General features: G+C 54.0%; 1 protein-coding gene across 1 annotated transcript in view; it reads left to right on the top strand.

The window, feature by feature from the left end:
* The window catches only part of LOC138504593 (ADAMTS-like protein 5), a 567458-nt gene that overhangs the window by 433538 nt on the left and 106286 nt on the right, over positions 1-27634 (top strand). The window contains exon 8 of the mRNA XM_069625180.1: positions 1638-1721. Coding sequence (XP_069481281.1) covers positions 1638-1721 — 84 coding nt within the window. The remainder of the gene's footprint in view (positions 1-1637; positions 1722-27634) is intronic.

Consider the following 27634-nt stretch of genomic DNA (forward strand, 5'->3'; position numbering starts at 1 on the left):
GGGCTGCAGGCCTCTTCTCCCCTGAAACCCCTTCTGAGTGAGAGGTTGGGCCTGGCTCACATAGTGGACGACACGCTAAGATACATGTGTAAGATATATGGTCGGAGATTGTGTTTAAGGTAAACAGCAGGGGATACAACATAACTAGTACATATCTTAACGTTGTGTGTGTCCCCTTAAAGCGCCCCCTTTCCACCGGCCATCCTTCCTTTTTTACAGCATTCCGCTGTTGCCCCCCTGTTAAGGTCAAGCCTATGTTGTTATAGTACAAGCACTAAACACGCACGTTTCCCATTCCCCCCACCAATGCAACAGGACTATACACATGGCACACACTGCACACCCAGTGTGTACAGGGGCCCTTTGTTATCGACTCTCCCAGGATGCAGTGCTGAGTCGAGCCCCTGGGAGTCTGGGCAGGCGCCTGACCCAGGAAGCAGGTCGGTTTCCAATGTAGCTTTCATGTCATTTCGCTCACTGCCACTGAACACACGCCCTTCCTTCCGTCTTTTACAGGAAGCGGCATTTTCTTTTCTGTTTGTTGACTGTTCTTGAGATGCCCGGGCCTCTTTGGTTTTGGTGGTCATAGTCCTGCAGGTGTAACCTTCTCTGTCTGGTATTAAGGGACTGTCTGCTCTCACATTATTTCTACAAAGCAACAGTGTGCCAGCCTACCCCATCATTATAACCGAACTATTTGTAACTCAGGGTTTCTGAGTATTTTTAGATTTCTTTTGCTATGTTCTCCCAAATTCGCTAAGGCTTCAGTAATAAAACTCATGCTTGACAATACATGTATGGAAATCTAATTAGAAGAATTGAAATGTACTGGGTTTTCTTGCCCAGTAATTGTATGTTACAACGGGGAGGGGGGTCGGGGGGGGGGGGTGTCTCAGTTAGTTGGTAGAAAAAGTCTTGCCTAACAAATTGAGTTGTTTGGCCATGAGCCAATCTGTATGTTCGATGCGCATGCGTGGTCAGTGGTTTCATGTAACGCCCCACATTGCAATAACCTCATGCTCCTGAACATGTGCGTTTTCTTCTCCAGGCGAGGATGCTTGAGGCCGAGAAGGCCATGCCAGCTTTAAGTGGGATAAGAGGGTGTCGATGCTTCCTAGAGTCCCCACAGATCTGGAAATGGGAAATGCATTTATCCAGAAGGTGGGAGGCCAGGCTTGTGTAGAGTGAGCCACACACCTTCCTAATGGGAGGAACTGGGGAGCTGGCCCCAGTAAGCCCAGTGCCCTCTCTCTCAGCATGGAGTCATTACTGTACCCAAGAGGCACCACCTTCCTTCAGTGTATCATGGTACTGCCAGGGGCACCCCCACTCCTGCTGACATTCCTGGTGATGCTGGCACAGCGCGCGGCCCGCGCGAAGGGCGCATCCAGAGGCCAATCAATGTGTGCTAGCGCCCACCACAGGCACAGGGCACCTGTGTTCCTGGTCAGTGTTTCTTTAATGAAGGTCTCAAGGACCTCCAGGATATTCTGGAAACGTCCACTCCTTGGCATGCAACCCTCCTGGGCGCAGGCTGGCACGCGAGCAGATGCTTCCTGTGACAAGTACTGACTAGCATGCATGTTCCCACTCATACAGAGATACCAATCCCTGATGCTATCTGCTCCTTTTTCCAGGTATTTTTGGATACAGTGAGGTGACAGTGATCCCCGCCGGCGCCACCCACATCAAGGTGACGGACAACAGTAAAAACTACCTGGGTAAGAAATGCCAAAAGCAGCACTTGCAGAATGAAAGGCCTCTCAGCAGGGAAGCAGTGACGCCAGAGTGACATGCTAGCAGTGAAGCAGTGCCAGCAGAGTGGCATACTAGCAGTAAAGCAGTGCCATCTGAGTGGCATGCTAGCAGTGATGCAGTGCCATCAGAGTGGCATGCTAGCATTGATGCAGTGCCATCAGAGTGGCATACTAGCAGTGAAGTAGTGATCTCAGAGTGACATGCTAGCAGTGGTGCAGTGCCATCAGAGTGGCATGCTAGCAGTAAAGCAGTGCATTCAGAGTGATATACTAGCAGTGAAGCAGTGATCTCAGAGTGGCATGCTAGCAGTGATGCAGTGCCATCAGAGTGGAATGCTAACATTGATGCAGTGCCATCAGAGTGGCATACTAGCAGTGAAGCAGTGCCACCAGAGTGGCATACTAGCAGTGAAGCAGTGATCTCAGAGTGGCATGCTAGCAGTGGTGCAGTGCCATCAGAGTGGCATGCTAGCAGTAAAGCAGTGCATTCAGAGTGATATACTAGCAGTAAAGCAGTGCCAGCAGAGTGGCATACTAGCAGTGATGCAGTGACCTCAGAGTGGCATGCTAGCAGTGAAGCAGTGCCATCAGAGTGGCATACTAGCAGTGAAGCAGTGCCATCAGAGTGGCATACTAGCAGTGAAGCAGTGATCTCAGAGTGGCATACTAGCAGTGAAGCAGTGCCATCAGAGTGGCATACTAGCAGTGAAGCAGTGCCATCAGAGTGGCATACTAGCAGTGAAGCAGTGATCTCAGAGTGGCATACTAGCAGTGAAGCAGTGCCATCAGAGTGGCATACTAGCAGTGGTGCAGTGCCATCAGAGTGGCATGCTAGCAGTAAAGCAGTGCATTCAGAGTGATATACTAGCAGTAAAGCAGTGCCAGCAGAGTGGCATACTAGCAGTGATGCAGTGACCTCAGAGTGGCATGCTAGCAGTGAAGCAGTGCCATCAGAGTGGCATACTAGCAGTGAAGCAGTGATCTCAGAGTGGCATACTAGCAGTGAAGCAGTGCCATCAGAGTGGTATACTAGCAGTGAAGCAGTGCCATCAGAGTGGCATACTAGCAGTGAAGCAGTAGCCATACAAAACTCCCTTTATCGTGGAGTTGGGTGGATTTATTTTGGGAAATACCACTTTTGGTAGCTACCACCCCAGCAGGGGACATTTCACAAAATCCACCCAATTCAAACCTTTGCACGAGGAGATGTGTTCTTTTCTAGAATACCACCAACATTATTCCAGAAATGCCACCTCTGCCAGTGGTGGCCTAAAAGTAATGTGTTAAACATCTGTTTTCTACTTATTCCCACATTCAGTGTGACACTGGGACCTTGCAGTGTGCACTAGTGCTTCTGCCACTTCTGCACATTGTCTCTCTGCAGAAAAGGGTGAGAACTGTCCTTTTTATGCATAACATGGGTGAGGGGGCGCGAGGGGGCGATCACAGGTGCCCACCTTTCCCCCGCTTCTCACGGTCTACTGTTAAAACGTTGCTTCCCTTCTGCACAGGCAACACATTTTAGTATTGGTACGGCTACTTTGGAATTTGTACCTCCATCCCTGAGTGAGGTGGAGGTCAAAATGGGCAGACTTTCATGTGTAAGGCCGCTTGGAATGCTGCTGTCAGTATTCCCAGGGACTGCTGTTGGTTTTCCCATGGAATACTGCGGTCAGTATTCCCAGGGACTGCAGACGGTATTCCCATGGAATACTACTGTCAGTATTCCCACGGACTGCTGTCAGCATTCCCAGGGACTGCAGACGGTATTCCCATGGGATACGGTTGTCAGTATTCCCAGGGACAGCTGACGCTATTCCCATGGAATACGGTTGGCAGTATTCCCAGGGACATCTGACGGTATTCCCATGGAATACTACTGTCAGTATTCCCAGGGGACTGCTGACGGTATTCCCATGGAATGCTACTGTCAGTATTCCCAGGGACTTGGAATGCTGCTGTCAGTATTCCCAGGGACTGCTGACGTTATTCCCATGGAATACTGTTGTCAGTACTCCCAGGGATTGCTGACGGAATGCTGACGGTATTCCCATGGAATACGGATGTCAGTATTCCCAGGGACTGCTGACGCTATTCCCATAGATGCTGTGTTGGGGTTAGGTACATAGAAAGGGGGCAGTGGGTTGATATGTGAGGGTGTGAAAAGTCTCTCCCCATATTTTTAGGGGGGAAATTCAGCACAAAAAAAATGAGACCCATTTCTATTCCAAATAAATTCAGCCAAATAACGCAGAACAGGAACTTGTGCCCTTTGAATTTGCAAGTCCGCCATCAAGTGACAGCTGCTGTCATTCTGTGACATGTTGCAATGGCTCTGGGGCTATGCAACTGGCAGGGTTTCCATGGTAATCTTGATGATGTGGCGCCAGAAAGCAGACCTTAAAATAAGTATTGCATTTGCAGGCCCATGACATTAGGTGAGCTCAGAATGATAGTTTCCTATTTCACTGGCCAGTAAACCAAGTGGGCTGGCCTTGAGGGGCTGTGCATTTATATGAGTGGTTCCTGGAATGATCTCATGCTGTTTATTGATTGGTTGGGTGACTCTGTACTGTGGTGAGGGGTGTCTAGCTGTAGGTGGCAGCATTGTGTCTCCAGGGAGGTTGGAAGGGAGTGGCTGTCTCTAGAGACTCTTAGTGACTGCATGACTATGACTTTCATGCCTCAGTGGGAGGGCGGACATGGCTGGTAATGGCCTGCCAGCCCGAGCCATGCATGGTAGGCCCGAGCGAAGAGAAAGACCTTGGCGTGAGCTGCGGGCCGTTACCGGTCATTTCCACCCTCCAGCCGGGGCATGAAAGCCATTCGCACCCTGGGGTTAATCTGGGGTGCAAATAGCTTTCTTTTTTTTTTCTTCCAGAGATTGGTGCCTCTGAAGGAAAGAAAAAAAAGGAACAAAGATGGCCACCGCCATAGGGAAAAGGGGCAAAGTCCCTTTTCAATTTCTATGGTGGTGGCCGGAGCAGGCAGTGTAGCGGACTGGATCTCAAAGCTTCAGTACTGCAGGTAAGTGGAGAGAGGGACAAGGTAAGAGAGAGGGTTTGTTATGGGGGGGTATGTTGGTGCAGAAGCAACAGGGAGGAGTTCCCTGTTGCCTCCTCACATACATTTTGTTTTGTAAATGGCGCCACCCCAGGAAGGGCCTTGGGTGCCAGCAACATCGGGAAAAGAAAGTATATTCTTGCCCGCTGTTCTAGACACCTGATTGGTCAATGACTCTTCCCAGGTGTGAATGACAGATGATGGAGCCAGTGACTGTAGGACTGAGTAGGGCTTGACTGTGAGGAGAGGGTGGTAGAAAAGGAAAGGCAATAGGCTATTACAGAAGGAGAAGAGTTGTGTCATACATTCACTTCCTGACAGGGAAGTGTCCCATTTAAGATTTCTACAAATTAGGATCCAAGGACATAATGGCTGAAAGATGATTCACTTAAACATGGGCTGAGAGAGTTGCCGCTAGAAGAGAGTCAGCCATTGGGAAAGATGCCAAGGCTTTTGGCTTCAGTGACAGGTGTAAGGGGGGGCACGTGGATTGAGACCACGCAACGAGGCGGGGGTAAGAGGCGCTATTTCCAATTCACATGTTCTCTGTGTTTGCTGCTTTCCCAGGCACAGGTGGTCCTCAAGTGCCCATTCTTGGATGCAGACCAAACACTTAGTGATGTCATGGGAGGAGCACGCAGATGTTTGCAGCTGGCAGGCAATCTGTGTCTCACCCACACACACAGCTGGAAAAGAGTAGCCCAGGCCCCTAAAAGTCTGTGAGTGGTTTCATGTAACAGTGAGGGAGAATTGGTGAAAGGACTGAGGCCTTGGGGCACCCCAGTGATAGCGCTGAGACAGCGTTGCCTGTGCTTGCACCCCCTTTCCTGTCCTCGGGGGATAAATTCTCTGCTGACAGGAACTAACAACAGTACCCCAAATCCCTCAAATGACCAGGTTCTATAGAATGAGGGTGGGCCCACTTTCATGCCCCATGCTGCCCTTGTCCAGCGGGGGGGGGCAATGTCGTGGGGCCCTCAGCAGGGCTTCCATGTTGGTCCCCACATTTTGTGTTATAAGAGAATATCCCAATCAGAGCCTTCCTCAACCACAGGGGTTTGTCCGCAGGTTAGGAATTGTACCCCCACGGGTATCCATGCCAGAATCTGGAGTTGCGAAGAGCATGAAAGGTGAAGGGGAGGCAAAGTGGGGGCAGATAACTGTAAAGTAGACCCGGAATATTGATGAGAAAATGGTCTAGTGTTTGATGCAGAGTCTAAAGCAATGGGGTGCAGAGCTGTTACTGGGGTGCAAAATACTAGAGGCTAAATTACCTGGGGGACAGACTATTGGTACTCTAATAGCGAACGCGTGTGCTAGCTGTGTGGGTGTGTGATGGGTAGATTCAGAACAGATATTGTCCTAATTCCAACCCGACTAGATGAATCGGGGGGACAGGGGGGATTACTGAAATGTGTACTGTCAGAGAAGACAGTGTCACTAGACCACCATATGGAAGGGGAAATGCTAGAGGATGAGGGAGGAAGAGGGAAGGAAAGGGTCAAGGGAGGGAGGATGCCCCAAAATCCACCAGCCAAACCTGCTGTGCCACTTTGGGAAATTGGCAGATCCAGGGAAACATGGATCGGGGGAAACATGGATGTAGTCAGAGTAAATAAACTGCAGTGGATGTCTGAATATAGACCTGGTCCATTGCGAAGCATATACACTCGGAAAACCTTTGCAGGCCTTTCTAAAACTCAGGCGAGGTAGAATCTGTAAGTAAATAAAAGAATTTACAGCACAGTTTCGGGGTTTTTGTATGTACCAGCTTAAAACATTGCCATGCGCCTGGTTATTATTACAATTTGTAATTGTGTCGCAGTTTGTGTGGGGCAAAGAAGGGGGACCAGACACACTTAAGCAACTGCGCCACACTTGAGTGCTAGTGAACTGCTTTGTATTTATTGCATGGCCCTTTTAGGATAACAGGTGTTTCGAGACACCAGTGTCCTTTTCAATATCCAAGCTGAATAATGTATCCAGCACATTCATAAAATGATATCAACAAGTCAAGTGTATGTAACAAATCAAAATACAATGCAAAACCCAAATAATAATATTTAAGTTGTAAAATCACGGACAGTTTGGGAGGGGTGAAAGGGGAGGAGGTTTAAGGTAAATGGACACAAGAGAACAAAATAAAAAGAACAACATGTAAGTATTTCAATTGAAGTGACCAAGTCATAGGAACATAGCGTGATAGGTCATGTTGGTGTTTGATGTATAGTTGCACCCATGGGAGCCTTACCTATTGTTCCAAATCTAGGGTTCCAATAGGATGAGTCAAAGTATCACGGGATGAATCCTCCTATTAAAGATTAGGTCGAAAAATCACGGGTTAAAAACCGTTTTAGCTCTTGGACATCATTTATTTAGAAAAAAGCCTTTAGCATCTGCTCAGCCATATACTATTTGCCTGACAATGATAGAGAAATGTATTTCTACTTGAAGTGTCATTGGAGTCTAATTGCAACTCGAATGAACGCGAGCTCCTACTCGACCTAGAAAGGATTTCCGATTTATTTGTAGCCGTATGCTTATATTGCTACGGTTATCGATGCCCGAATGTTACACAGGTATTAGCACCTATGCACGAGGGTCCATGATAAAATATTTTCTAAAAATAAAAAGGCCCACTTAGTCGCGCGTTCACTGATGTTAGCGCTTACCTTAGAGTTACTCAAAATCTCCTGCCGTCGGGTGCAGAGACCAACCGCACTTCCTGGTGTATACACGGGTTGTCGTGGCAACCCAAGTCCTATTTCTATTTTAGTTGGTGTTCTGTTCAGTGTGTAGTAAGCCGAGCGCCATGTTTTGGGTTCACTTATCGTATTTCGAATAGCGCACGTTGAGGTAGCACCCGGCAAGATCCCATGGTCTTGCAAACTACGATTATTTACATCGTATCGTTACAGTTAGTCTAATCTCATATTTGTTGGGTCCCCGCTTCGCTCTGAAGCGGGCCCAGGCAACTGATCCCGCGCGCGCCGGAATAACACGCAGGAGCCGGGTCTTGTGTTCAACCTGCTTTATTAACTGCGTCGGCGGAACTGCCGAAACCCCCCTCGTCCCTCCCCCTTCCCCTGACGTCACGTCCAGGACGTCGTGTCCTGGGGACCCAACACGGGTCCGCCCACACAACGATGTGGGCAACCTGACATCTCCCCCCTTTTTAACACGTTAGTTGAAGGGCTCCTTTCTTACCCCATCTCCTCGATGAGTCGCATTGGTTTCATGCGACTCCTCTGCAGTCGTGTTGTCTTGCTCGGGGTCGGTTCCTCCCTGGCGGGTGGGGAGCGGGGCGCTTCGCCTTCTGACTCTTCTCCGTCTCCCTGATATGCTTCTTCGCGTGGTCTGTCCTCATCGCTGTCTCGGTCCCAGGTCCATTGGCCTGCTGGAGCCAGTCTGACTCGTTTGAAGTGCGAGCTGTTCCGGGTTATTGTTGAGTGGTCACCTCTTTGTGCGGTGACCATAGAACCCTTCTTATGTGTCACGACCAGCGGTGTGGGTGCGAAGGTGGCTTCCTCTTTCCTGTTCTTGGGTTGTCTTAGCCATACTTCGTCTCCTGGTTGCATTGTGTTCTCCCGAGCCCTCCTTTTCCTGTCCGTGATCTCCTTTGTTTTTGCTTTGTTCGCGGTGTCGTTTGCTTGCGCTTCTTGTTCCAGCGGTGTTGGATTTTGTGGTCTCGGGTCCTCGGGTAGTCGCATGGTGATCGGTCTTCGGAACATCAGGTCTGCCGGGCATACACCCGTTGTGCTATGGGGGGTGTGCCTGTATTCTCGTAGAAGTTGATTAAGGGCCTGTTCGAATGGCTTGTTTTGCACATGGGCTATTTGTAGGGTCCTCTTTATGTTGGCCATGAATCTCTCGACCATGCCGTTGGCCTGTGGCCACCGGGGGGTTATGCGTCGATGTTGAAACCCCATGTATTTTGCGAATTGCTGAAAGTCTTGACTGATGAAAGTGGGACCGTTGTCGGACTTTATGGTCTTGGGGATGCCATAGGCAGAGAGCATCCTGTCGATAACTGGGATGACACATGTCGTGGCGCTGCTCTCTACTATCTGGGGGTCCGGGTATCTTGAGTGCTCGTCCATGAGTACAACCACGTGTGTCCCATTGTTCAGTGGTCCGAATAAGTCTATTGCCACCTCTTCCCACACTTTGTTAGGCAGCGGTGAGGATTGTAGGGGGTTCGGGTGTGGCGGGGGTGCCACTTGTGCACAGACGTGGCAGTTGCCCACTATGTTTTCCACCAGGCGATCAAGTTGGGGGAACCAGACTTTCTGGCGAAGGAGGCGCTTTGTGGCGACTACGCCCCTGTGTCCTTCATGGGCTAGGTGTATTATCCTTTCCCGGAGGGTTCTCGGGACGATGACCTTGCAGCCTTTTAGTATGACGTTATCCTCCACCACGGTCAACTCGTCGCAGACTTGATCTAGCCACTTGATGTCTTCTTTCGTGGTTTCCGCTTAACCTCTGGCCTGCTGTTTGATGAGGACCGTCTTGTCTACCTGAAGGCAGTGCCGGGCAATTCGCAGTGCAGGGTCTGCTTCTGATTGGACGGACAGCTCCAGCCACCCTACCGGAAGTGGTTGTAGGTGGTGTATGATGTAATTTATGTACGCGTCCGCTATAGACGGTTGGGACGCCGTCGTGGGCATGGGATGTCGGGAGAGATAGTCCGCAGGGTTTTCCTCTTTTCCTGGTCGGTGTTGTATGGTAAATCTGTAGTCCTGCAAGCGGAGTCCCCATCTGGCAATTCTTGGTGGCATCCTGGCCTTCGGGCTGCCGTATATGGTGAGTAGTGCCTGGTGGTCCGTGATGATAGTGAACTCCTTGCCAAACAGGAACAGATGAAAATATTCGCAGGCCCAGACAACCGCAAGGCTTTCTTTTTCCGCCTGAGAGTATGCCTGTTCTGTGGTCGTCAGGCTCCTACTGGCGTATGCTACCACGTGCGTGGACCGTGGCTCCTTGGGGTCTTTTTGTGTCAATATGGCGTCCAGTCCCACAGGGCTGGCGTCCACTATCAGCTCGGTATCACGGCTGGCGTCAAAATATGCCATGTCCTCTGCCTGTGTGATGGCCCTTCGTATTGCTTGGAATGCTGCTTGGCACTCCTTTGACCACGTGAACGGCGTGTCCTTCCTGGTGAGAAGTCGTAGGGGATTGCTGACAGTGGCATAGTCTTTCAGGTACCTGGAGCAGTAGCTGGCCAGTCCCAGAAACGATCTGAGGTCTGTAGTGTTGACGGGGAGCGTGGCTGAGTTGAGGGCTTCCACTTTCTCTGAGTCTGGCCTCATGCCTTTATGTGAGAAGATGTGCCCGAAAAACCTCAGCGATCCTTTGGAGAATTCGCACTTGGCTTTGTTTAGGGTGAGCCCTGCGTCGTCTAGCGCCTGACATACTCTGTGCAGTGCCAGGTCATGTTCTTCCTGTGACTTGCCGTAAACCAGGACGTCGTCCGAATAGTTCAGACAGTTGGGAATGTGCCTGATCACCTTGTGGATCTCCTCCTGAAAGATCTCAGCGGCTGAGGATATGCCAAAACTGAGCCTTTTGTATTGAAACAGGCCGAGATGAGTGACAAATGTGGTGATGTAACGGGATTCTGGTGCTATTTCGATTTGGTGGTAGCCCTTTGTGAGGTCTAATTTGGAGAATATTCTCGCCCCATGGAGGAGGTGAATCATGTCCGTGATTCTCGGCGCTTGATGTCGCTCCCTCTCGATGGCTGTGTTGGCTCTGCGCATGTCGACGCATAGCCGTATGGATCCTTCTGGTGACTTCTTCGGGACGGGGACGATGGGTGAAACCCATGGAGTCGGGCCTGAAACGGGTTCTATAACATTCATTTTGATGAGCTTATCCAATTCCTCTTCTACTTGTCTCTGGATGTTGAACGGGATGCCTCGGTAGTGTTGGGCTACCGGTTTGACCTGAGGGTTGATGTGGAGGTGCACTTTTCGGTTGCGTAGTTTGCCTAGACCTGTGAAGAGTCTGGGGAATGATTGTTCAATTGAGTCCAGTTTGGCGAAGTACTTGTGGGCCATCAACTGGTATAAGATGTGTACCAGTCCCATGTCAACTGCTGTCCGGAAACTCAGTATGCACCCGCTGTTGGCTTCTGTGTCTAGAATGTACAGTGGGATCTTCGCCGAGTGTCCTTTGTGTGTGCATGTGGCTTGATCACGCCTTTGCATGGCAGGGGTGTCCTGGATCCATAGGGGTATATGTCCACTGTGGCTTTTCGGATCTTTGGTGGGGCGGTCAAGGACTGATATGCGCTTTCGCTGATGATATTGACCGTCGCTCCGGTGTCCACGAGAAACTTCAGTGGTGTGTCATTTACTTGGAGTGTCAAAATGGGGCTCTGTTGGGTGGCCGCCGTGTTGTCCTGTAGGGCCCACATGTACCCTTTCCTTCTCTGATCCTCCTCTGACGAGAGGTTATCCGTGCTGGTGGAGGATCGGGTCTCCACATACCTTACGAAACGCCGCCTGTGTGATCTTCTAGTGTCCTCAGATGACCGTTTGTCTTCGCGTGTGTAGCGACTTCTGCGGTCTCCTTCTTCTTTCCTGGTACGCCGCCTTTCGCTGTCCGCTGGCGGCCTGGGCGGGCTCTGTGGTGTGGGCCTGCGCCTATCCTGGTATCGGTGTTTGGGCGTTGAGTGGGTCGGGGCGTTCTTGCACATGGCCCTGTAGTGTCCATTCCCCCGCACGCGGCGCACTTCTGCCCTATGGCTGGGCATGTACCAGTGTGCGGATATTCGTAGCCGCATTTGAAGCACGTGGCATCGGGGTGTTTGTTGGTCTGACTTGGATGAGTGTATATCTTGTTGATTACTTCCACGTTGTCACTGGGTTGGTGTATGGACACCTTGCCGAGGTTGTCCAGTTGCGAGTCCACCGCTGCTTCCATGCGGGCCAGCGCCAGAATTTCTTCTAGTGACCGTTGTTTCTGTAACAGTTGTTTGCGGAAAGGCTGTGAGAGGAATCCAGCTATCACTTGAGATCTGAGCGCCTCTTCGTTGGAATACCTGTGGAATTCACAATGTTTCAGTTTGATGCGTAGTCGCATCACAAAACTGTCTATGGACTCCCCTTTTTCCTGTCTTGTTGTGTGGAACATGTGGCGCTCATAATCCACGTTTGTATGCGGTGCGAAGTATTCGGACAGTTTGGCATGTAGTTCCCCATATGTGACGGTGTCTACGTCCAGCAACTCCCCTGCGATGTCTCTTACCGCTGGTCCCACTGCCATGAACAGTGTATTTTTCAGCCTCGTGTCGTCCGTCAATCCTATGGCCCCTGTGTAGAACTTGAAGTCTCATAATCATATGTTCCATCTGGGCCCCAGGTTGGAGGTGTCTCTGATTTCAAATGGGTTGGGCATATGCATGACTTGGGCTGCTCCTTCCTGGTGTGCATGCAGGATGTTGTCCTGCGCTGTGTCGGCGCTTCCAGATGCCTGTTCTGCTCCTCCTGAGGAGGACGCCGGGGTGGTCGCAGTGTCCGACATGACTGCGCCGTAGTAAGGGTGTTGTGGCAATGACCTTTGTGCTGTGTGAGATGCCCTGTGTGCACCTACTTTGTTACTTCCTCGTGGTGTGGCCTTTGACCTGTATTCCTGCTGGGTGCTGGATACACGAACGCATCTTCTTTTGAACACCCGCGTGTGGAGGGGCGGGGCCGCTTGTGGCGGGTGTCCTGCGGCGCCGGAGCGCCTGTGTCCCGGCTTGCGAGTAATGTCACACGGGAGCCGGGGCCGCGCTCACGCGGCGCACCCGTTTTTGCTGAGAGTGAACGGGCTGAATGTGAGGCCTCTGTCACGCGGGAGGCGGGGCCTTGCAGGGTTGGCAACCGTGCCCGAGGCGCGCCGACGCGCTAAACTGCTCGGCCGCAGACCTCGGCACGGCGCCTGTGGGGTCCGCGCCCGCTCGTCGCCAGTGTTGTGTCCCCGCTTCGCTCTGAAGCGGGCCCAGGCAGCTGATGCGGCGCGCGCCGGAATAACACGCAGGAGCCGGGTCTTGTGTTCAACCTGCTTTATTAACTGCGTCGGCGGAACTGCCGAAACCCCCCTCGTCCCTCCCCCTTCCCCTGACGTCACGTCCGGGACGTCATGTCCTGGGGACCCAACAGGGGTCCGCCCACACAACGATGTGGGCAACCTGACAATATTAAATATCTAAATTCTGCATATAGATAATATATGCGGTAAATTACACTGCACGGTTTTCACTTAAGATTTTGGGTGAGACAAGGTATATTGGATTAGTGCATCGCCAGATAGCTAAAGGCCAAAGATCATATAAAAACTGTCGACAAAGCATCCTTATTAGGAGGGGGACACGCTAGACTCATACCTTTGAGCTATTAGGGCACTCCTAGTCAAAGTGTTACCAAACACCAATTAGCCTTTAGGTGACAGTTCACTGGTAGATGTAGTAAGAGGTCTATGTTAGGTGTACCCCGAGAGATCCATGAGTTAGTACATGACAGTTCACTGGTAGATGTAGTAAGAGGTCTATGTTAGGTGTACCCCGAGAGATCCATGAGTTAGTACATTTCTATTGCTATAGTGGTCATGCAAATAGTGGCTTGTGGAATACTAGGACATATTAAATGGCATACAGTTGTAGTCCCTCAAGGTCGTGTTTAAAGAAAATAGCCCATCTCATGGTCTGGTCCAAATTCCGTCGCTCGAAACTTGCAAATAAGGCGGGCTTCCATCTGGCAGAGGAGGGCTTCTCTATTTCCTCCTCTCTCGCCCAAAATTGCCTGTTTGAGTCCGTTGAACCTCAAATTCATTTCATCATCCAATTGACTTGTTGATATCATTTTATGATTGTACTGAATACATTATTCAGCGTGGATATTAGCCCTGATTTGAAAAGGACACTGGTGTCTCGAAACACGTGTTACCCTAAAAGGGCAATGCAATAAATACAAACCAGTTCACTAGCACTCAAGTGTGGTGCACTGAAGTGTGTACAAATAAAAGACTCCCAGATACCAGCAGCAAGAGAAGTCGTGATTTTGGGCAACCAATTGACTTTGAAACTGTTAACTGCCATTGGTTTGACCATGAAGCACGGAGCCAGTCTGGACTGACTTTGCATCACCTAATCAATCGAACATTGCCCAGTAGAGGTGGCTATAGAGATTACACGTGTGTATTAAGAACACATCATTATTTTTCCTATTTAGGATGGGCTTGTTTGGGTGTGCGAGGAGACCGGAACCGCATGAAAGTAGAGCTCCTCTGCGTGTTTTGGCCATGACTCGAAGCGCTTCAGTTCTGTTTGGTGTTCAGCACACCAAGACCTCTCTGGTCACGTGCACATCTATTGCTGACGGGTTTTTAAATTCAGAACCGGCTGTTGCATGTTTCTTGAGCTGAAATGCACGTTGACTCTTTTGATTGCGAGCTCAAGATCACAGGCATTTTCTAGACTGACTGTGGGCAAACAATTGGCGCAAAGTGTCCGTGCCTGTCGAGGTGCTGAACGCGGAGCGACCATCCTCCTCGGCGCAAGCAACCATCCTCCTCGGCGCAGGCGACTATCCTCAGCGCAGGCGACCATCCTCCTCGGCGCCGGCGACCATCCTCCTCGGCGTAGGCGACCATCCTCCTCGGCGCAAGCAACCATCCTCCTCGGCGTAGGCGACCACCCCCCTTGGTGCAGGCGACCATCCTTCACGGCACAGGCGACCATCCTACTCCGCGCAGGCGACCATCCTCCTCGGCGTGGGCGACCATCCCCCTTGGCGCAAGCGACCATCCTCCTCGGCGCAGGCGACCATCCTCCTCGGCACAGGCGACCATCCTCCTCGGCGCATGCGACCATCCTCCTCGGCGCAGGCGACCATCCTCCTCGGCGCAGGCGACCATCCTCCTCGGCGCAGGCGACCATCCTCCTCGGCGTAGGCGACCATCCTCCTTGGCGCAGGCTGCCATTCTCCTCGGCGCAGGCTGCCATCCTCCTCGGCACAGGCGACCATCCTTCTCGGCGTAGGCAACCATCCTCCTCGGCGTAGGTGACCATCCTCCTCGGCGCAGGCAACCATCCTCCTCGGCGCAAGCAACCATCCTCCTCAGCGTAGGCGACCATCCTCCTCGGTGCAAGCAACCATCCTCCTCGGCGCAGGTGACCATCCTCCTCGGCACAGGCAACCATCCTCCTCGGCGCAAGCAACCATCCTCCTCGGCACAGGCGACCATGCTCCTCGGCGCAGGCGACCATCCTCCTCGGCGTAGGCGACCATCCTCCTCAACGTAGGCGACCATCCTCCTCGGCACAGACGACCATCCTCCTTGGCGCAGGCTACCATCCTCCTCCTCGGCGCAGGCGACCATCCTCCTCGGCGTAGGCGACCATCCTCCTCGGCGCAGGCGACCATCCTTCTCGGCGCAGGCTGCCATCCTCCTCGGCGCAGGCGACCATCATCCTCAGCGTAGGCAACCATCCTCCTCGGCATAGGTGACCATCCTCCTCGGCGCAGACGACCATCCTCCTCGGTGCAAGCAACCATCCTCCTCAGTGCAGGTGACCATCCTCCTCGGCACAGGCAACCATCCTCCTCGGCGCAAGCAACCATCCTCCTCGGCGCAGGCGACCATGCTCCTCGGTGCAGGCGACCATCCTCCTCGGCGTAGGCGACCATCCTCCTCGGCGTAGGCGACCATCCTCCTCGGCGCAGACGACCATCCTCCTTGGCGCAGGCTACCACCCTCCCCCTCGGCGCAGGCGACCATCCTCCTTGGCGTAGGCCACCATCCTCCTCGGCGCAGGCGACCATCCTCCTCGGCGCAGGAGACCATCCTCTTCGGCGCAATCAACAATCCTCTTCGGTGCAGGCGACCATCCTCCTCTGCGTAGGCGACCATCCTCCTCGGCGCAGGCGACCATCCTCCTCAGCGCAGGTGGCCATCCTCCTCGGTGCAGGCTACCATCCTCCTCGGCGCAAGCAACCATCCTCCTCGGCGCAGGCGACCATGCTCCTCGGCGCAGGCGACCATCCTCCTCGGCGTAGGCGACCATCCTCCTCAGCGTAGGCGACCATCCTCCTCGGCGCAGACGACCATCCTCCTTGGCGCAGGCTACCATCCTCCTCCTCAGCGCAGGCGACCATCCTCCTCGGGGTAGGCGACTATCCTCCTCGGCGCAGGCAACCATCCTCTTCGGCGCAGGCTACCATCCTCCCCCTCGGTTCAGACGACCATCCTCCTTGGCGTAGGCGAACATCCTCCTTGGCGCAGGCGACCATCCTCCTCGGCGCAGGAGACCATCCTCTTCGGCGCAAGCAACAATCCTCTTCAGTGCAGGCGACCATCCTCCTCTGCGTAGGTGACCATCCTCCTCGGCGCAGGCGACCATCCTCCTCAGCGCAGGTGACCATCCTCCTCGGTGCAGGCTACCATCCTCCTCCTCAGAGCAGGCGACCACGCTCCTCGGCGCAGGTGACGATCCTCCTCGGCGCAGGCGACCATCCTCCCCCTCGGCGCAGGCGACCATCCTCTTCAGCGTAGGCGACCATCCTCCTCGGCGCAGGTGACCATCCTCCTCGGCGTAGGCGACCATCCTCCTCCTCAGCGCAGGCAACCATCCTCCTCGGCGTAGGCGACCATCTTCCTCGGCTCAGGCGACCATCCTCCTCGGCGCAGGAGACCATCCTCCTCGGCGCAGGCGACCATCCTCCTCGGCGCAGGAGACCATCCTCTTCAGCGCAAGCAACAATCCTCTTCAGTGCAGGCGACCATCCTCCTCTGTGTAGGCGACCATCCTCCTTGGCACAGGCGACCATCCTCCTCAGCGCAGGTGACCATCCTCATCGGTGCAGGCTACCATCCTCCTCCTCGGCGCAGGCGACCATGCTCCTCGGCGCAGGCGACTATCCTCCTCGGCGCAGGCGACCATCCTCCCCCTCGGCGCAGGCGACCATCCTCCTAGGCGTAGGCGACCATCCTCTTCGGCGCAGGCGACCATCCTCCTCGGCGTAGGCGACCATCCTCCTCCTCAGCGCAGGCAACCATCCTCCTCGGCGTAGGCGACCATCTTCCTCGGCTCAGGCGACCATCCTCCTCGGCGCAAGAGACCATCCTCCTCGGCGCAGGCGACTATCCTCCTCGGCGTAGGCGACCATCCTCCTCCTCAGCGCAGGCAACCATCCTCCTCGGCGTAGGCGACCATCTTCCTCGGCTCAGGCGACCATCCTCCTCGGCGCAAGAGACCATCCTCCTCGGCGCAGGAGACCATCCTCCTCGGCGCCGGCGACCATCCTCCTCGGCGTAGGCGACCATCCTCCTCGGCGCAAGCAACCATCCTCCTCGGCGTAGGCGACCACCCCCCTTGGTGCAGGCGACCATCCTTCACGGCACAGGCGACCATCCTACTCCGCGCAGGCGACCATCCTCCTCGGCGTGGGCGACCATCCCCCTTGGCGCAAGCGACCATCCTCCTCGGCGCAGGCGACCATCCTCCTCGGCACAGGCGACCATCCTCCTCGGCGTAGGCGACCATCCTCCTTGGCGCAGGCTGCCATTCTCCTCGGCGCAGGCTGCCATCCTCCTCGGCGCAGGCGACCATCCTTCTCGGCGTAGGCAACCATCCTCCTCGGCGTAGGTGACCATCCTCCTCGGCGCAGGCAACCATCCTCCTCGGCGCAAGCAACCATCCTCCTCAGCGTAGGCGACCATCCTCCTCGGTGCAAGCAACCATCCTCCTCGGCGCAGGTGACCATCCTCCTCGGCACAGGCAACCATCCTCCTCGGCGCAAGCAACCATCCTCCTCGGCACAGGCGACCATGCTCCTCGGCGCAGGCGACCATCCTCCTCGGCGTAGGCGACCATCCTCCTCAGCGTAGGCGACCATCCTCCTCGGCACAGACGACCATCCTCCTTGGCGCAGGCTACCATCCTCCTCCTCGGCGCAGGCGACCATCCTCCTCGGCGTAGGCGACCATCCTCCTCGGCGCAGGCGACCATCCTTCTCGGCGCAGGCTGCCATCCTCCTCGGCGCAGGCGACCATCATCCTCAGCGTAGGCAACCATCCTCCTCGGCATAGGTGACCATCCTCCTCGGCGCAGACGACCATCCTCCTCGGTACAAGCAACCATCCTCCTCAGTGCAGGTGACCATCCTCCTCGGCACAGGCAACCATCCTCCTCGGCGCAAGCAACCATCCTCCTCGGCGCAGGCGACCATGCTCCTCGGTGCAGGCGACCATCCTCCTCGGCGTAGGCGACCATCCTCCTCGGCGTAGGCGACCATCCTCCTCGGCGCAGACGACCATCCTCCTTGGCGCAGGCTACCACCCTCCCCCTCGGCGCAGGCGACCATCCTCCTTGGCGTAGGCCACCATCCTCCTCGGCGCAGGCGACCATCCTCCTCGGCGCAGGAGACCATCCTCTTCGGCGCAATCAACAATCCTCTTCGGTGCAGGCGACCATCCTCCTCTGCGTAGTTGACCATCCTCCTCGGCGCAGGCGACCATCCTCCTCAGCGCAGGTGGTCATCCTCCTCGGTGCAGGCTACCATCCTCCTCGGCGCAAGCAACCATCCTCCTCGGCGCAGGCGACCATGCTCCTCGGCGCAGGCGACCATCCTCCTCGGCGTAGGCGACCATCCTCCTCAGCGTAGGCGACCATCCTCCTCGGCGCAGACGACCATCCTCCTTGGCGCAGGCTACCATCCTCCTCCTCAGCGCAGTCGACCATCCTCCTCGGGGTAGGCGACTATCCTCCTCGGCGCAGGCAACCATCCTCTTCGGCGCAGGCTACCATCCTCCCCCTCGGTTCAGGCGACCATCCTCCTTGGCGTAGGCGAACATCCTCCTTGGCGCAGGCGACCATCCTCCTCGGCGCAGGAGACCATCCTCTTCGGCGCAAGCAACAATCCTCTTCAGTGCAGGCGACCATCCTCCTCTGCGTAGGTGACCATCCTCCTCGGCGCAGGCGACCATCCTCCTCAGCGCAGGTGACCATCCTCCTCGGTGCAGGCTACCATCCTCCTCCTCAGAGCAGGCGACCACGCTCCTCGGCGCAGGTGACGATCCTCCTCGGCGCAGGCGACCATCCTCCCCCTCGGCGCAGGCGACCATCCTCTTCAGCGTAGGCGACCATCCTCCTCGGCGCAGGTGACCATCCTCCTCGGCGTAGGCGACCATCCTCCTCCTCAGCGCAGGCAACCATCCTCCTCGGCGTAGGCGACCATCTTCCTCGGCTCAGGCGACCATCCTCCTCGGCGCAGGAGACCATCCTCCTCGGCGCAGGCGACCATCCTCCTCGGCGCAGGAGACCATCCTCTTCAGCGCAAGCAACAATCCTCTTCAGTGCAGGCGACCATCCTCCTCTGTGTAGGCGACCATCCTCCTCGGCACAGGCGACCATCCTCCTCAGCGCAGGTGACCATCCTCATCGGTGCAGGCTACCATCCTCCTCCTCGGCGCAGGCGACCATGCTCCTCGGCGCAGGCGACTATCCTCCTCGGCGCAGGCGACCATCCTCCCCCTCGGCGCAGGCGACCATCCTCCTCGGCGTAGGCGACCATCCTCTTCGGCGCAGGCGACCATCCTCCTCGGCGTAGGCGACCATCCTCCTCCTCAGCGCAGGCAACCATCCTCCTCGGCGTAGGCGACCATCTTCCTCGGCTCAGGCGACCATCCTCCTCGGCGCAAGAGACCATCCTCCTCGGCGCAGGAGACCATCCTCCTCGGCGCAGGGCCTCTCCGTCCAAGACCTGCACGCGCAAAGATGACATGTTTCCAGGCCAGGAATGCCACAGCCCCCCAGGCTGCAGCCGAGGCTTGTATTTCCCCCCCATAGATTAATGTGTCTCACGGAAAAGGCAGGTAGAATCCTGCCCAGAAGCCTGCTGGAGAGAGGGGCCCCGAGACCGCATTCCTTCCCGGCTTCCATCATCGGAGGGAGGCACCTAGGCGAGGACTGGAGAACAACAGCGGCAGCCACACGTCGAGCAAGTTACAGGATTAGAGGCTCAAGGGGAGGCGGCGCGGCCTGTCTGTCTGTCTAGCTGGTGATTACCGATGCCCATCCTTCCTGACACTCTCTTTTCCTGTTGCTTCCCTCTCCCTTTCTTAAAGCAGGCCTGGCCTGGGTGTTCTGTTCTAGGGAGCTGCTTCCTCCATGAGGTCAAGTCTAGTGAATGATGTCACAATGCCCAGCCAGACGTCATCAGACAGAGACGTCCTGGCTTCCTTATTGGGCGTTGTGTTTTATGCTGCAGGGCTGGACACTGGAATAGTATACATTTGCTACACAGTTTATTGTAGCGTTAACCACCCGTCCCAAAGGCTGGAATGGGTGGCAATGACCCAGGGCCTGAGTTAAAGAGCCGCACGTAGCAAAGGCGTTTAACGAGGGCCCCAGAACGTTACCACCCGCTCCAGCCCTGGGAACGGGTGGCAATGAAGTGACTGGTATATCATATGCCAGGTATTGCCCTCATATAACTGGTACATTGTATGCCAGGTATTGCCATCACATGACAGTATATCATATGCCAGGTATTGCCATCACATGACTGGTATATCGTATGCCAGGTATTGGCATCACATGGCTGATACATTGTATGCCAGGTATTGCCATCACATGACTGGTATATCGTATGCCAGGTATTGCCATCACATGGCTGGTACATCGTATGCTAGGTATTGCCCTCACATGACTGGTACATCGTATGCCAGGTATTACCCTCACATGACTGGTACATCGTATGCCAGGTATTGGCATCACATGGCTGGTACATCATATGCCAGGTATTGGCATCACATGGCTGGTTCATCGTATGCCAGATATTGCTCTCATATGACTGGTACATTGTATGTCAGGTATTGGCATCACATGACTGGTACATCGTATGCCAGATATTGTATGCCAGGTATTGGCATCACATAACTGGTACATCGTATGCCAGATATTGCAATGAAGTGACCAGCATATCGTATGCCAGGTATTGCCATCACATAACGGTACAGCGTATTCTGGGTATTGCTTCACGTAGCTGGTACATCGTATGCCAGGTATTGCCATCACATGACTGGTACATTGTATGCTAGGTATTGCCATCACATGGCTGGTATATTGTATGCTAGGTATTGCCATCATATGACTGGTACATTGTATGCCAGGTATTGCCATCACAAGGCTAGTACATTGTATGCCAGGTATTGCCATCACATGGGTGGTATATTGTATGCTAGGTATTGCCATCACATGACTGGTACATTGTATCCCAGGTATTGACATCACATGGCTGGTACATCGTATGCCAGGTATTGCCATCACATGGCTGGTACATTGTATGCCAGGTATTGCCATCACATGACTGGTACATCGTATGCCAGGTATTGCCATTGCATGGCTGGTACATCGTATGCCAGGTATTGCCATCAAATGACTAGTACATTGTATGCTAGATATTGCCATCACATGGCTGGTACATCGTATGCCAGGTATTGCCATCACATGGCTGGTACATTGTATGCCAGGTATTGCCAACACATAACGGTACATTGTATGCCAGGTATTGCCATCACATGGCTGGTACATCATATGCCAGGTATTGCCATCACATAACGGTACATTGTATGCTAGGTTTTGCCATCACATGACTGGTACATCATATGCCAAGTATTGCCATCACATGACTGGTACATCGTATGCCAGGTTTTGCCATCAAATGACTGGTATATTGTATGCCAGGTATTGGCATCCCATGGCTGGTACATTGTATGCCAGGTATTGCCATCACATGACTGGTATATCGTATGCCAGGTATTGCCGTCACATGACTGCTACATTGTATGCCAGGTATTGCAATGAAGTGACTGGTACATTGTTTGCCAGGTATTGCCATCACATAATGGTACATCGTATGCCAGGTATTGCCATCACATGGCTGGTACATCGAATGCCAACTATTGGCATCACATTACTGGTACATCGTATGCTAGGTATTGCTACAAGACTGGTACATCGTATGCTAGGTATTGCCATCACATGGCTGGTACATCCTATGCCAGGTATTGCCATTAAGTGCTAGGCATTCGCACCAGAAATGCAACAGTGGGTCGGGGAAATGCAGGGATGTCATGCTGTTCTCTCACTCCTTTAAACACTAGGAGAGACGTGCATCGCCCCTGCACACCCGACTCACCAGTCTCCCTACCAATTCAGTGGGTAGAGTCACTCTGCAAAGCAGGGTGGTGCATGGACGCTGCTTTCCTCTCCTCCTGCTCTGCCTGCCTCCCCCACTGCACTGTAATAGAGTACCCAGTGAGGGGTGTGGGCATCGAGAGTATGCCCACTGCACTCTGCAGGTGTGAGGTCTCCCAGAGAAGGCGAACCCACGGCATATAGAGGGTCCTGGGATAGTCGGACACGCCACACTGTCCTGTGCTTGCCCACTCAAGGAGGCGTTATTTTGCTGCCCACTTCTTGGGGTGATGAAGGCAGCACAAGTAAAAACTGTGAAAGCAGAGCATCCCTTTGAGAGGAGCTTGCAGGAGAGAGTAGCATCCATAAAATGATGAGAACGGGCGCTGTCCGGAGCAGAAGGAGCGCAGAGCACGGTACTCTTGCACCGTTCTTCTCTTCTAGCAGGGCACGGTACTCCCGCACCGTTTTTCTCTTCTAGCAGGGCACGGTACTCCTGCACCGTTCTTCCCTTCTAGCAGGGCACGGTACTCCTGCACCGTTCTTCCCTTCTAGCAGGGCACGGTACTCCTGCACTGTTCTTCCCTTCTAGCAGGGCACGGTACTCCTGCACCGTCCTTCTCTTCTAGCAGGGCATGGTACTCCTGCACCGTGCTTCTCTTCCATCAGGGCACGGTACTCCTCTACCGTTCTTTTCTTCTAGCAGGGCACGGTACTCCTGCACCGTTCTTCTCTTCTAGCAGGGCACAGTACTCCTGCACCATTCCTTTCTTCTAGCAGGCCACAGTACTCCCGCACCAATCTTCCCTTCTAGCAGGGCACGGTACTCCTGCACCGTTCTTCCTTTCTAGCAGAGCACGGTACTCCTGCACCGTTCCTCCCTTCTAGCAGGGCACGGTACTCCTGCACCGTTCTTCTCTTCTAGCAGGGCACGGTACGCCTGCACCGTTCCTCCCTTCTAGCAGGGCACGGTACTCCTGCACCGTTCCTCCCTTCTAGCAGGGCACGGTACTCCTGCACCGTTCCTCCCTTCTAGCAGGGCACGGTACTCCTGCACCGTTCTTCTCTTCTAGCAGGGCACGGTACTCCTTCACCGTTCCTCCCTTCTAGCAGGGCACGGTACGCCTGCACTGTTCTTCCCTTCTAGCAGGGCACGGTACTCCTGCACCGTTCCTCCCTTCTAGCAGGGCACGGTACTCCTGCACCGTTCTTCTCTTCTAGCAGGGCACGGTACTCCTGCACCGTTCCTCCCTTCTAGCAGGGCACGGTACTCCTGCACCGTTCTTCTCTTCTAGCAGGGCACGGTACTCCTGCACCGTTCCTCCCTTCTAGCAGGGCACGGTACTCCTGCACCGTTCTTCTCTTCTAGCAGGGCACGGTACTCCTGCACCGTTCTTCTCTTCTAGCAGGGCACTGTACTCCTGCACCGTTCTTCTCTTCTAGCAGGGCACGGTACTCCTGCACCGTTCCTCCCTTCTAGCAGGGCACGGTACTCCTGCACCGTTCCTCCCTTCTAGCAGGGCACGGTACACCTGCACCGTTCTTCCCTTCTAGCAGGGCACGGTACTCCTGCACCGTTCCTCCCTTCTAGCAGGGCACGGTACTCCTGCACCGTTCCTCCCTTCTAGCAGGGCACGGTACGCCTGCACCGTTCTTCCCTTCTAGCAGGGCACGGTACTCCTGCACCGTTCCTCCCTTCTAGCAGGGCACGGTACTCCTGCACCGTTCTTCTCTTCTAGCAGGGCACGGTACTCCTGCACCGTTCCTCCCTTCTAGCAGGGCACGGTACTCCTGCACCGTTCTTCTCTTCTAGCAGGGCACGGTACTCCTGCACCGTTCTTCTCTTCTAGCAGGGCACTGTACTCCTGCACCGTTCTTCTCTTCTAGCAGGGCACGGTACTCCTGCACCGTTCCTCCCTTCTAGCAGGGCACGGTACTCCTGCACCGTTCCTCCCTTCTAGCAGGGCACGGTACTCCTGCACCGTTCTTCCCTTCTAGCAGGGCACGGTACTCCTGCACCGTTCCTCCCTTCTAGCAGGGCACGGTACTCCTGCACCGTTCCTCCCTTCTAGCAGGGCACGGTACTCCTGCACCGTTCTTCCCTTCTAGCAGGGCACGGTACTTCTGCACCGTTCTTCCCTTCTAGCAGGGCACGGCACTCCTGCACCGTTCTTCCCTTCTAGCAGGGCACGGTACTCCTGCACCGTTCCTCCCTTCTAGCAGGGCACGGTACTCCTGCACCGTTCTTCCCTTCTAGCAGGGCACGGTACTCCTGCACCGTTCCTCCCTTCTAGCAGGGCACGGTACTCCTGCACCGTTCCTCCCTTCTAGCAGGGCACGGTACTCCTGCACCGTTCTTCCCTTCTAGCAGGGCACGGTACTTCTGCACCGTTCTTCCCTTCTAGCAGGGCACGGCACTCCTGCACCGTTCTTCCCTTCTAGCAGGGCACGGTACTCCTGCACCGTTCTTCCCTTTTAGCAGGGCACGGTACTCCTGCACCGTTCTTCCCTTCTAGCAGGGCACGGTACTCCTGCACCGTTCTTCCCTTTTAGCAGGGCACGGTACTCCTGCACCGTTCTTCCCTTTTAGCAGGGCACGGTACTCCTGCACCGTTCTTCCCTTCTAGCAGGGCACGGTACTCCTGCACCGTTCCTCCCTTCTAGCAGGGCACGGTACTCCTGCACCGTTCTTCCCTTCTAGCAGAGCACGGTACTCCTGCACCATTCTTCTCTTCTAGCAGGGCACGGTACTCCTGCACCGTTCTCCTGCACCGTTCTTCCCTTCTATGAGGGTGCTCCGCCGGCCCTCTATACAGCATGGTCAGCGTGCTGGATGTAAAAGGACCCTCCTTGTGAGGGACAGAGGCCCCATGCCTCACAGTCTTGTAGGTGCCCGCTCTGTGAGGCTCATCGAGCCTTTCGTGCAGAGGATCTTGCCCAATGTCCTCCTCTCTTTGTATACAATCATGAAAAGTGAAGACATCCAATACGCCCGACTCCATGAGGAGTGTCGCTGAGAGGGATAGGCACTCTAGAGTTCCTGCGGCAGGCAGCGGATTCACACCGGAGATAATACGTCGTACTGAGTCCCCTGCATTCCACACCTTTCTGTCTCTACTGCATTAGTCGTGCCTCCCCCCGACCCCCTATAAAAGCTCAAACAAAAAATCCCTAAAATGATTACAATCTGGAATCCAAGAAATGTTCCACTCTTCTAAGGAAACATTCATTTAATCAATAAAAAAAACATCGCTATTGAAGATAAAATGTGACACAGCCACTGAATAAAAGGGTAATTTAAAAATAATGATCCTTTAAAATATTACCAGTGTAAGAACATTTGAAAGGTTTAAGTGATATTGTTGACTCTTCCTGCTGACACCTTGTATAATACCATCTTAATGCTAGACATATGTATACTTCAGCTTTAAAACCTTCCTCATCCTCCATCATTCTTAAGAACATTCATAGGAAAAACAGTATCACTATTTCCACACACTTTTCTCAGAGCTCAGATGGCGACGAGATGGCCTGCTATGGTTGCTACAGCCATCTGTCAAGTAGTCATTAAAACGTAACCATCGGCATTTTGGGCTCCCCTGTGCAACACTTGTGTACGAGCGCGATACACATACGATATCCTCTCATCTCATATCATTCCCTTACTGAGTGCTGTGGAACCTGCAAGGCATCGCTACTATTGAGGTATCAGCAGCACGTTTATCTTAGAGCAGTTTTGTGTTTTTCTTCACTTTCCTGCACACTCCTTTAGCTTAAGTCCCCTTTTCTCTTTCTACCAGTGTGCTGGGTGTGTCATACAGATGGCAGTTTTGGCTGCACTGGAGAGGGTGGTCTCCACCGGAATGGGAAGGGGATGTCTTGTGGCTGTTTTGAGGTGTTCTTTGTCCCACTGTAGCCAATGTTCACCCCACTTTTTCCTCAGGGCCCCAGTTCCCTTTGACCTGTATCAGGCCCAGAGTGTGAGATGTGTGGGCTCTGGCGGGCAATGGTGACAGAGGGGTCTCTGTTCTCCGGCCGAGACGCAGCTCCTTCTGTTAGGGCCCTCGACACCCTGCAATGGACTCCTTATGAAGTAGGGTGGGTCCTCGTGCTCGCTACCTTTTTGAGAAGGTGTCCTTGGGGCCCTCGATCTATCCTGTCTGTAGAGCCGGCCGTTTGAGAGCATTCAAGCCTTCAAAGGGTTTTGTCCAGGGGCTGTGGGACCATGGCGCTGGCAGGTACCCTTTCATTATGCATTCCACTCAGGAGAGAGCGGTCCAGGCCGAGGTTTGATTTTGCATTGTCGGATTAGTAGTCCTGGTCTTATAACGCAGAAATCCAGGACTACACGTGCCAGACTGTAAAGTTAAAACCAGGGCTGGACTGGTGTCTCCTGAATGGACTGCATAAAGTTGCATGTACGGGTCTCTGCTCTATCACTTGCTCTGTTTACTATGCTCTGCCTTTTCCTGGCATTGAAGCCTGTCGCAGTGTCGCAAAGCGCTCTGAATCCGCCAGAAAGTGTAATGTTAGCGCTACATTAAACACCAAATCAAACAACAAAACAATCGTATGGCAAGCAGTCCTCAAAATTGAAATTAAACCCTGCCCGACATAATTGTAACTGTACACGCTCCCTGCAATGCTTGCATGTGCAAAGGGACCCTATGGGGTCCTTCTGATTTATGCTGGCACATAATGAGGCCAAGCACATCGCAGGCATGAAAATCCATGCTGGCGCAAAAGCTGGAGCATTTGTATAGCTTAGAGAAGCGAGGCAGCAGAAACGCAAGCTGCGTTCCGCCCCTCCTCTCCGCCACATAAAGAAAAGAAAATGAGCCGTGGCGTGAATGCAAGACGCTAAAGCCGTATGCAAGACTTTTACGCCTTCCATTCACGGTGCGGCTCTATGGAACATGAGCGCCTCCGAGTGTTAGCCAGCAGGGCGCCGATTCTTGCAAGCACATCTATTCCATTTCCTGCGGTGAGTCGCTGAGGGGGCATGGGTAGAACCGAAATGTTGCTTTGCCCCGGTCCGCAACAATCCGGGCACTTCATAAAGCAGAACGATGCTAAAAAGAAGCAAGACCGGAGTTGTTCCAACAGGGTCTCCTGTAGTGATGTGCAGGGGCGTTGCTAGGGGTGGGCTGGGCAGGCTAAAGCCCCAGGTCTTTTGGTTGCAGCCCCGGTTAGAAGCTCAGCTGGCCCCGAGTCCCGCCAGTCCCGACATTAGATTAGCCCCCAATCTTTTCCAGACCTAGCAACAGCCCTGGTGACGCGTTCGTACTTCTTGGGGTATTTCGCTGGAAGCACCACCCCTTCTTTTCACAATGGCTGACAGATTTTTCCAGTTCTAGCCGGACATATTTCTGTCTCGACGTTACCACTCACTGAGGCCTGCGGCTTCATGCAGGCGCGACACCCAATGCAGGCGCGACACCCAATGCACGTGCGACACCCAATGCACGTGCGACACCCAATGCACGTGCGACACCCAATGCACGTGCAACCAGAACCCCGGAACCAGCCCGCCTTACGCCCCGGAGTCTCATCAGACATGTGCAATTTGCATTTTGTTGACTCCCTTGCATTGATATCCACAGCGCCTGACTCGTGCGCAGCTCACGAT

Source organism: Ambystoma mexicanum, chromosome 11 (genome assembly GCF_040938575.1).
Source record: "Ambystoma mexicanum isolate Mex_15411 chromosome 11, UKY_AmexF1_1, whole genome shotgun sequence".
NCBI classification, from domain to species: Eukaryota; Metazoa; Chordata; class Amphibia; order Caudata; family Ambystomatidae; genus Ambystoma; species Ambystoma mexicanum.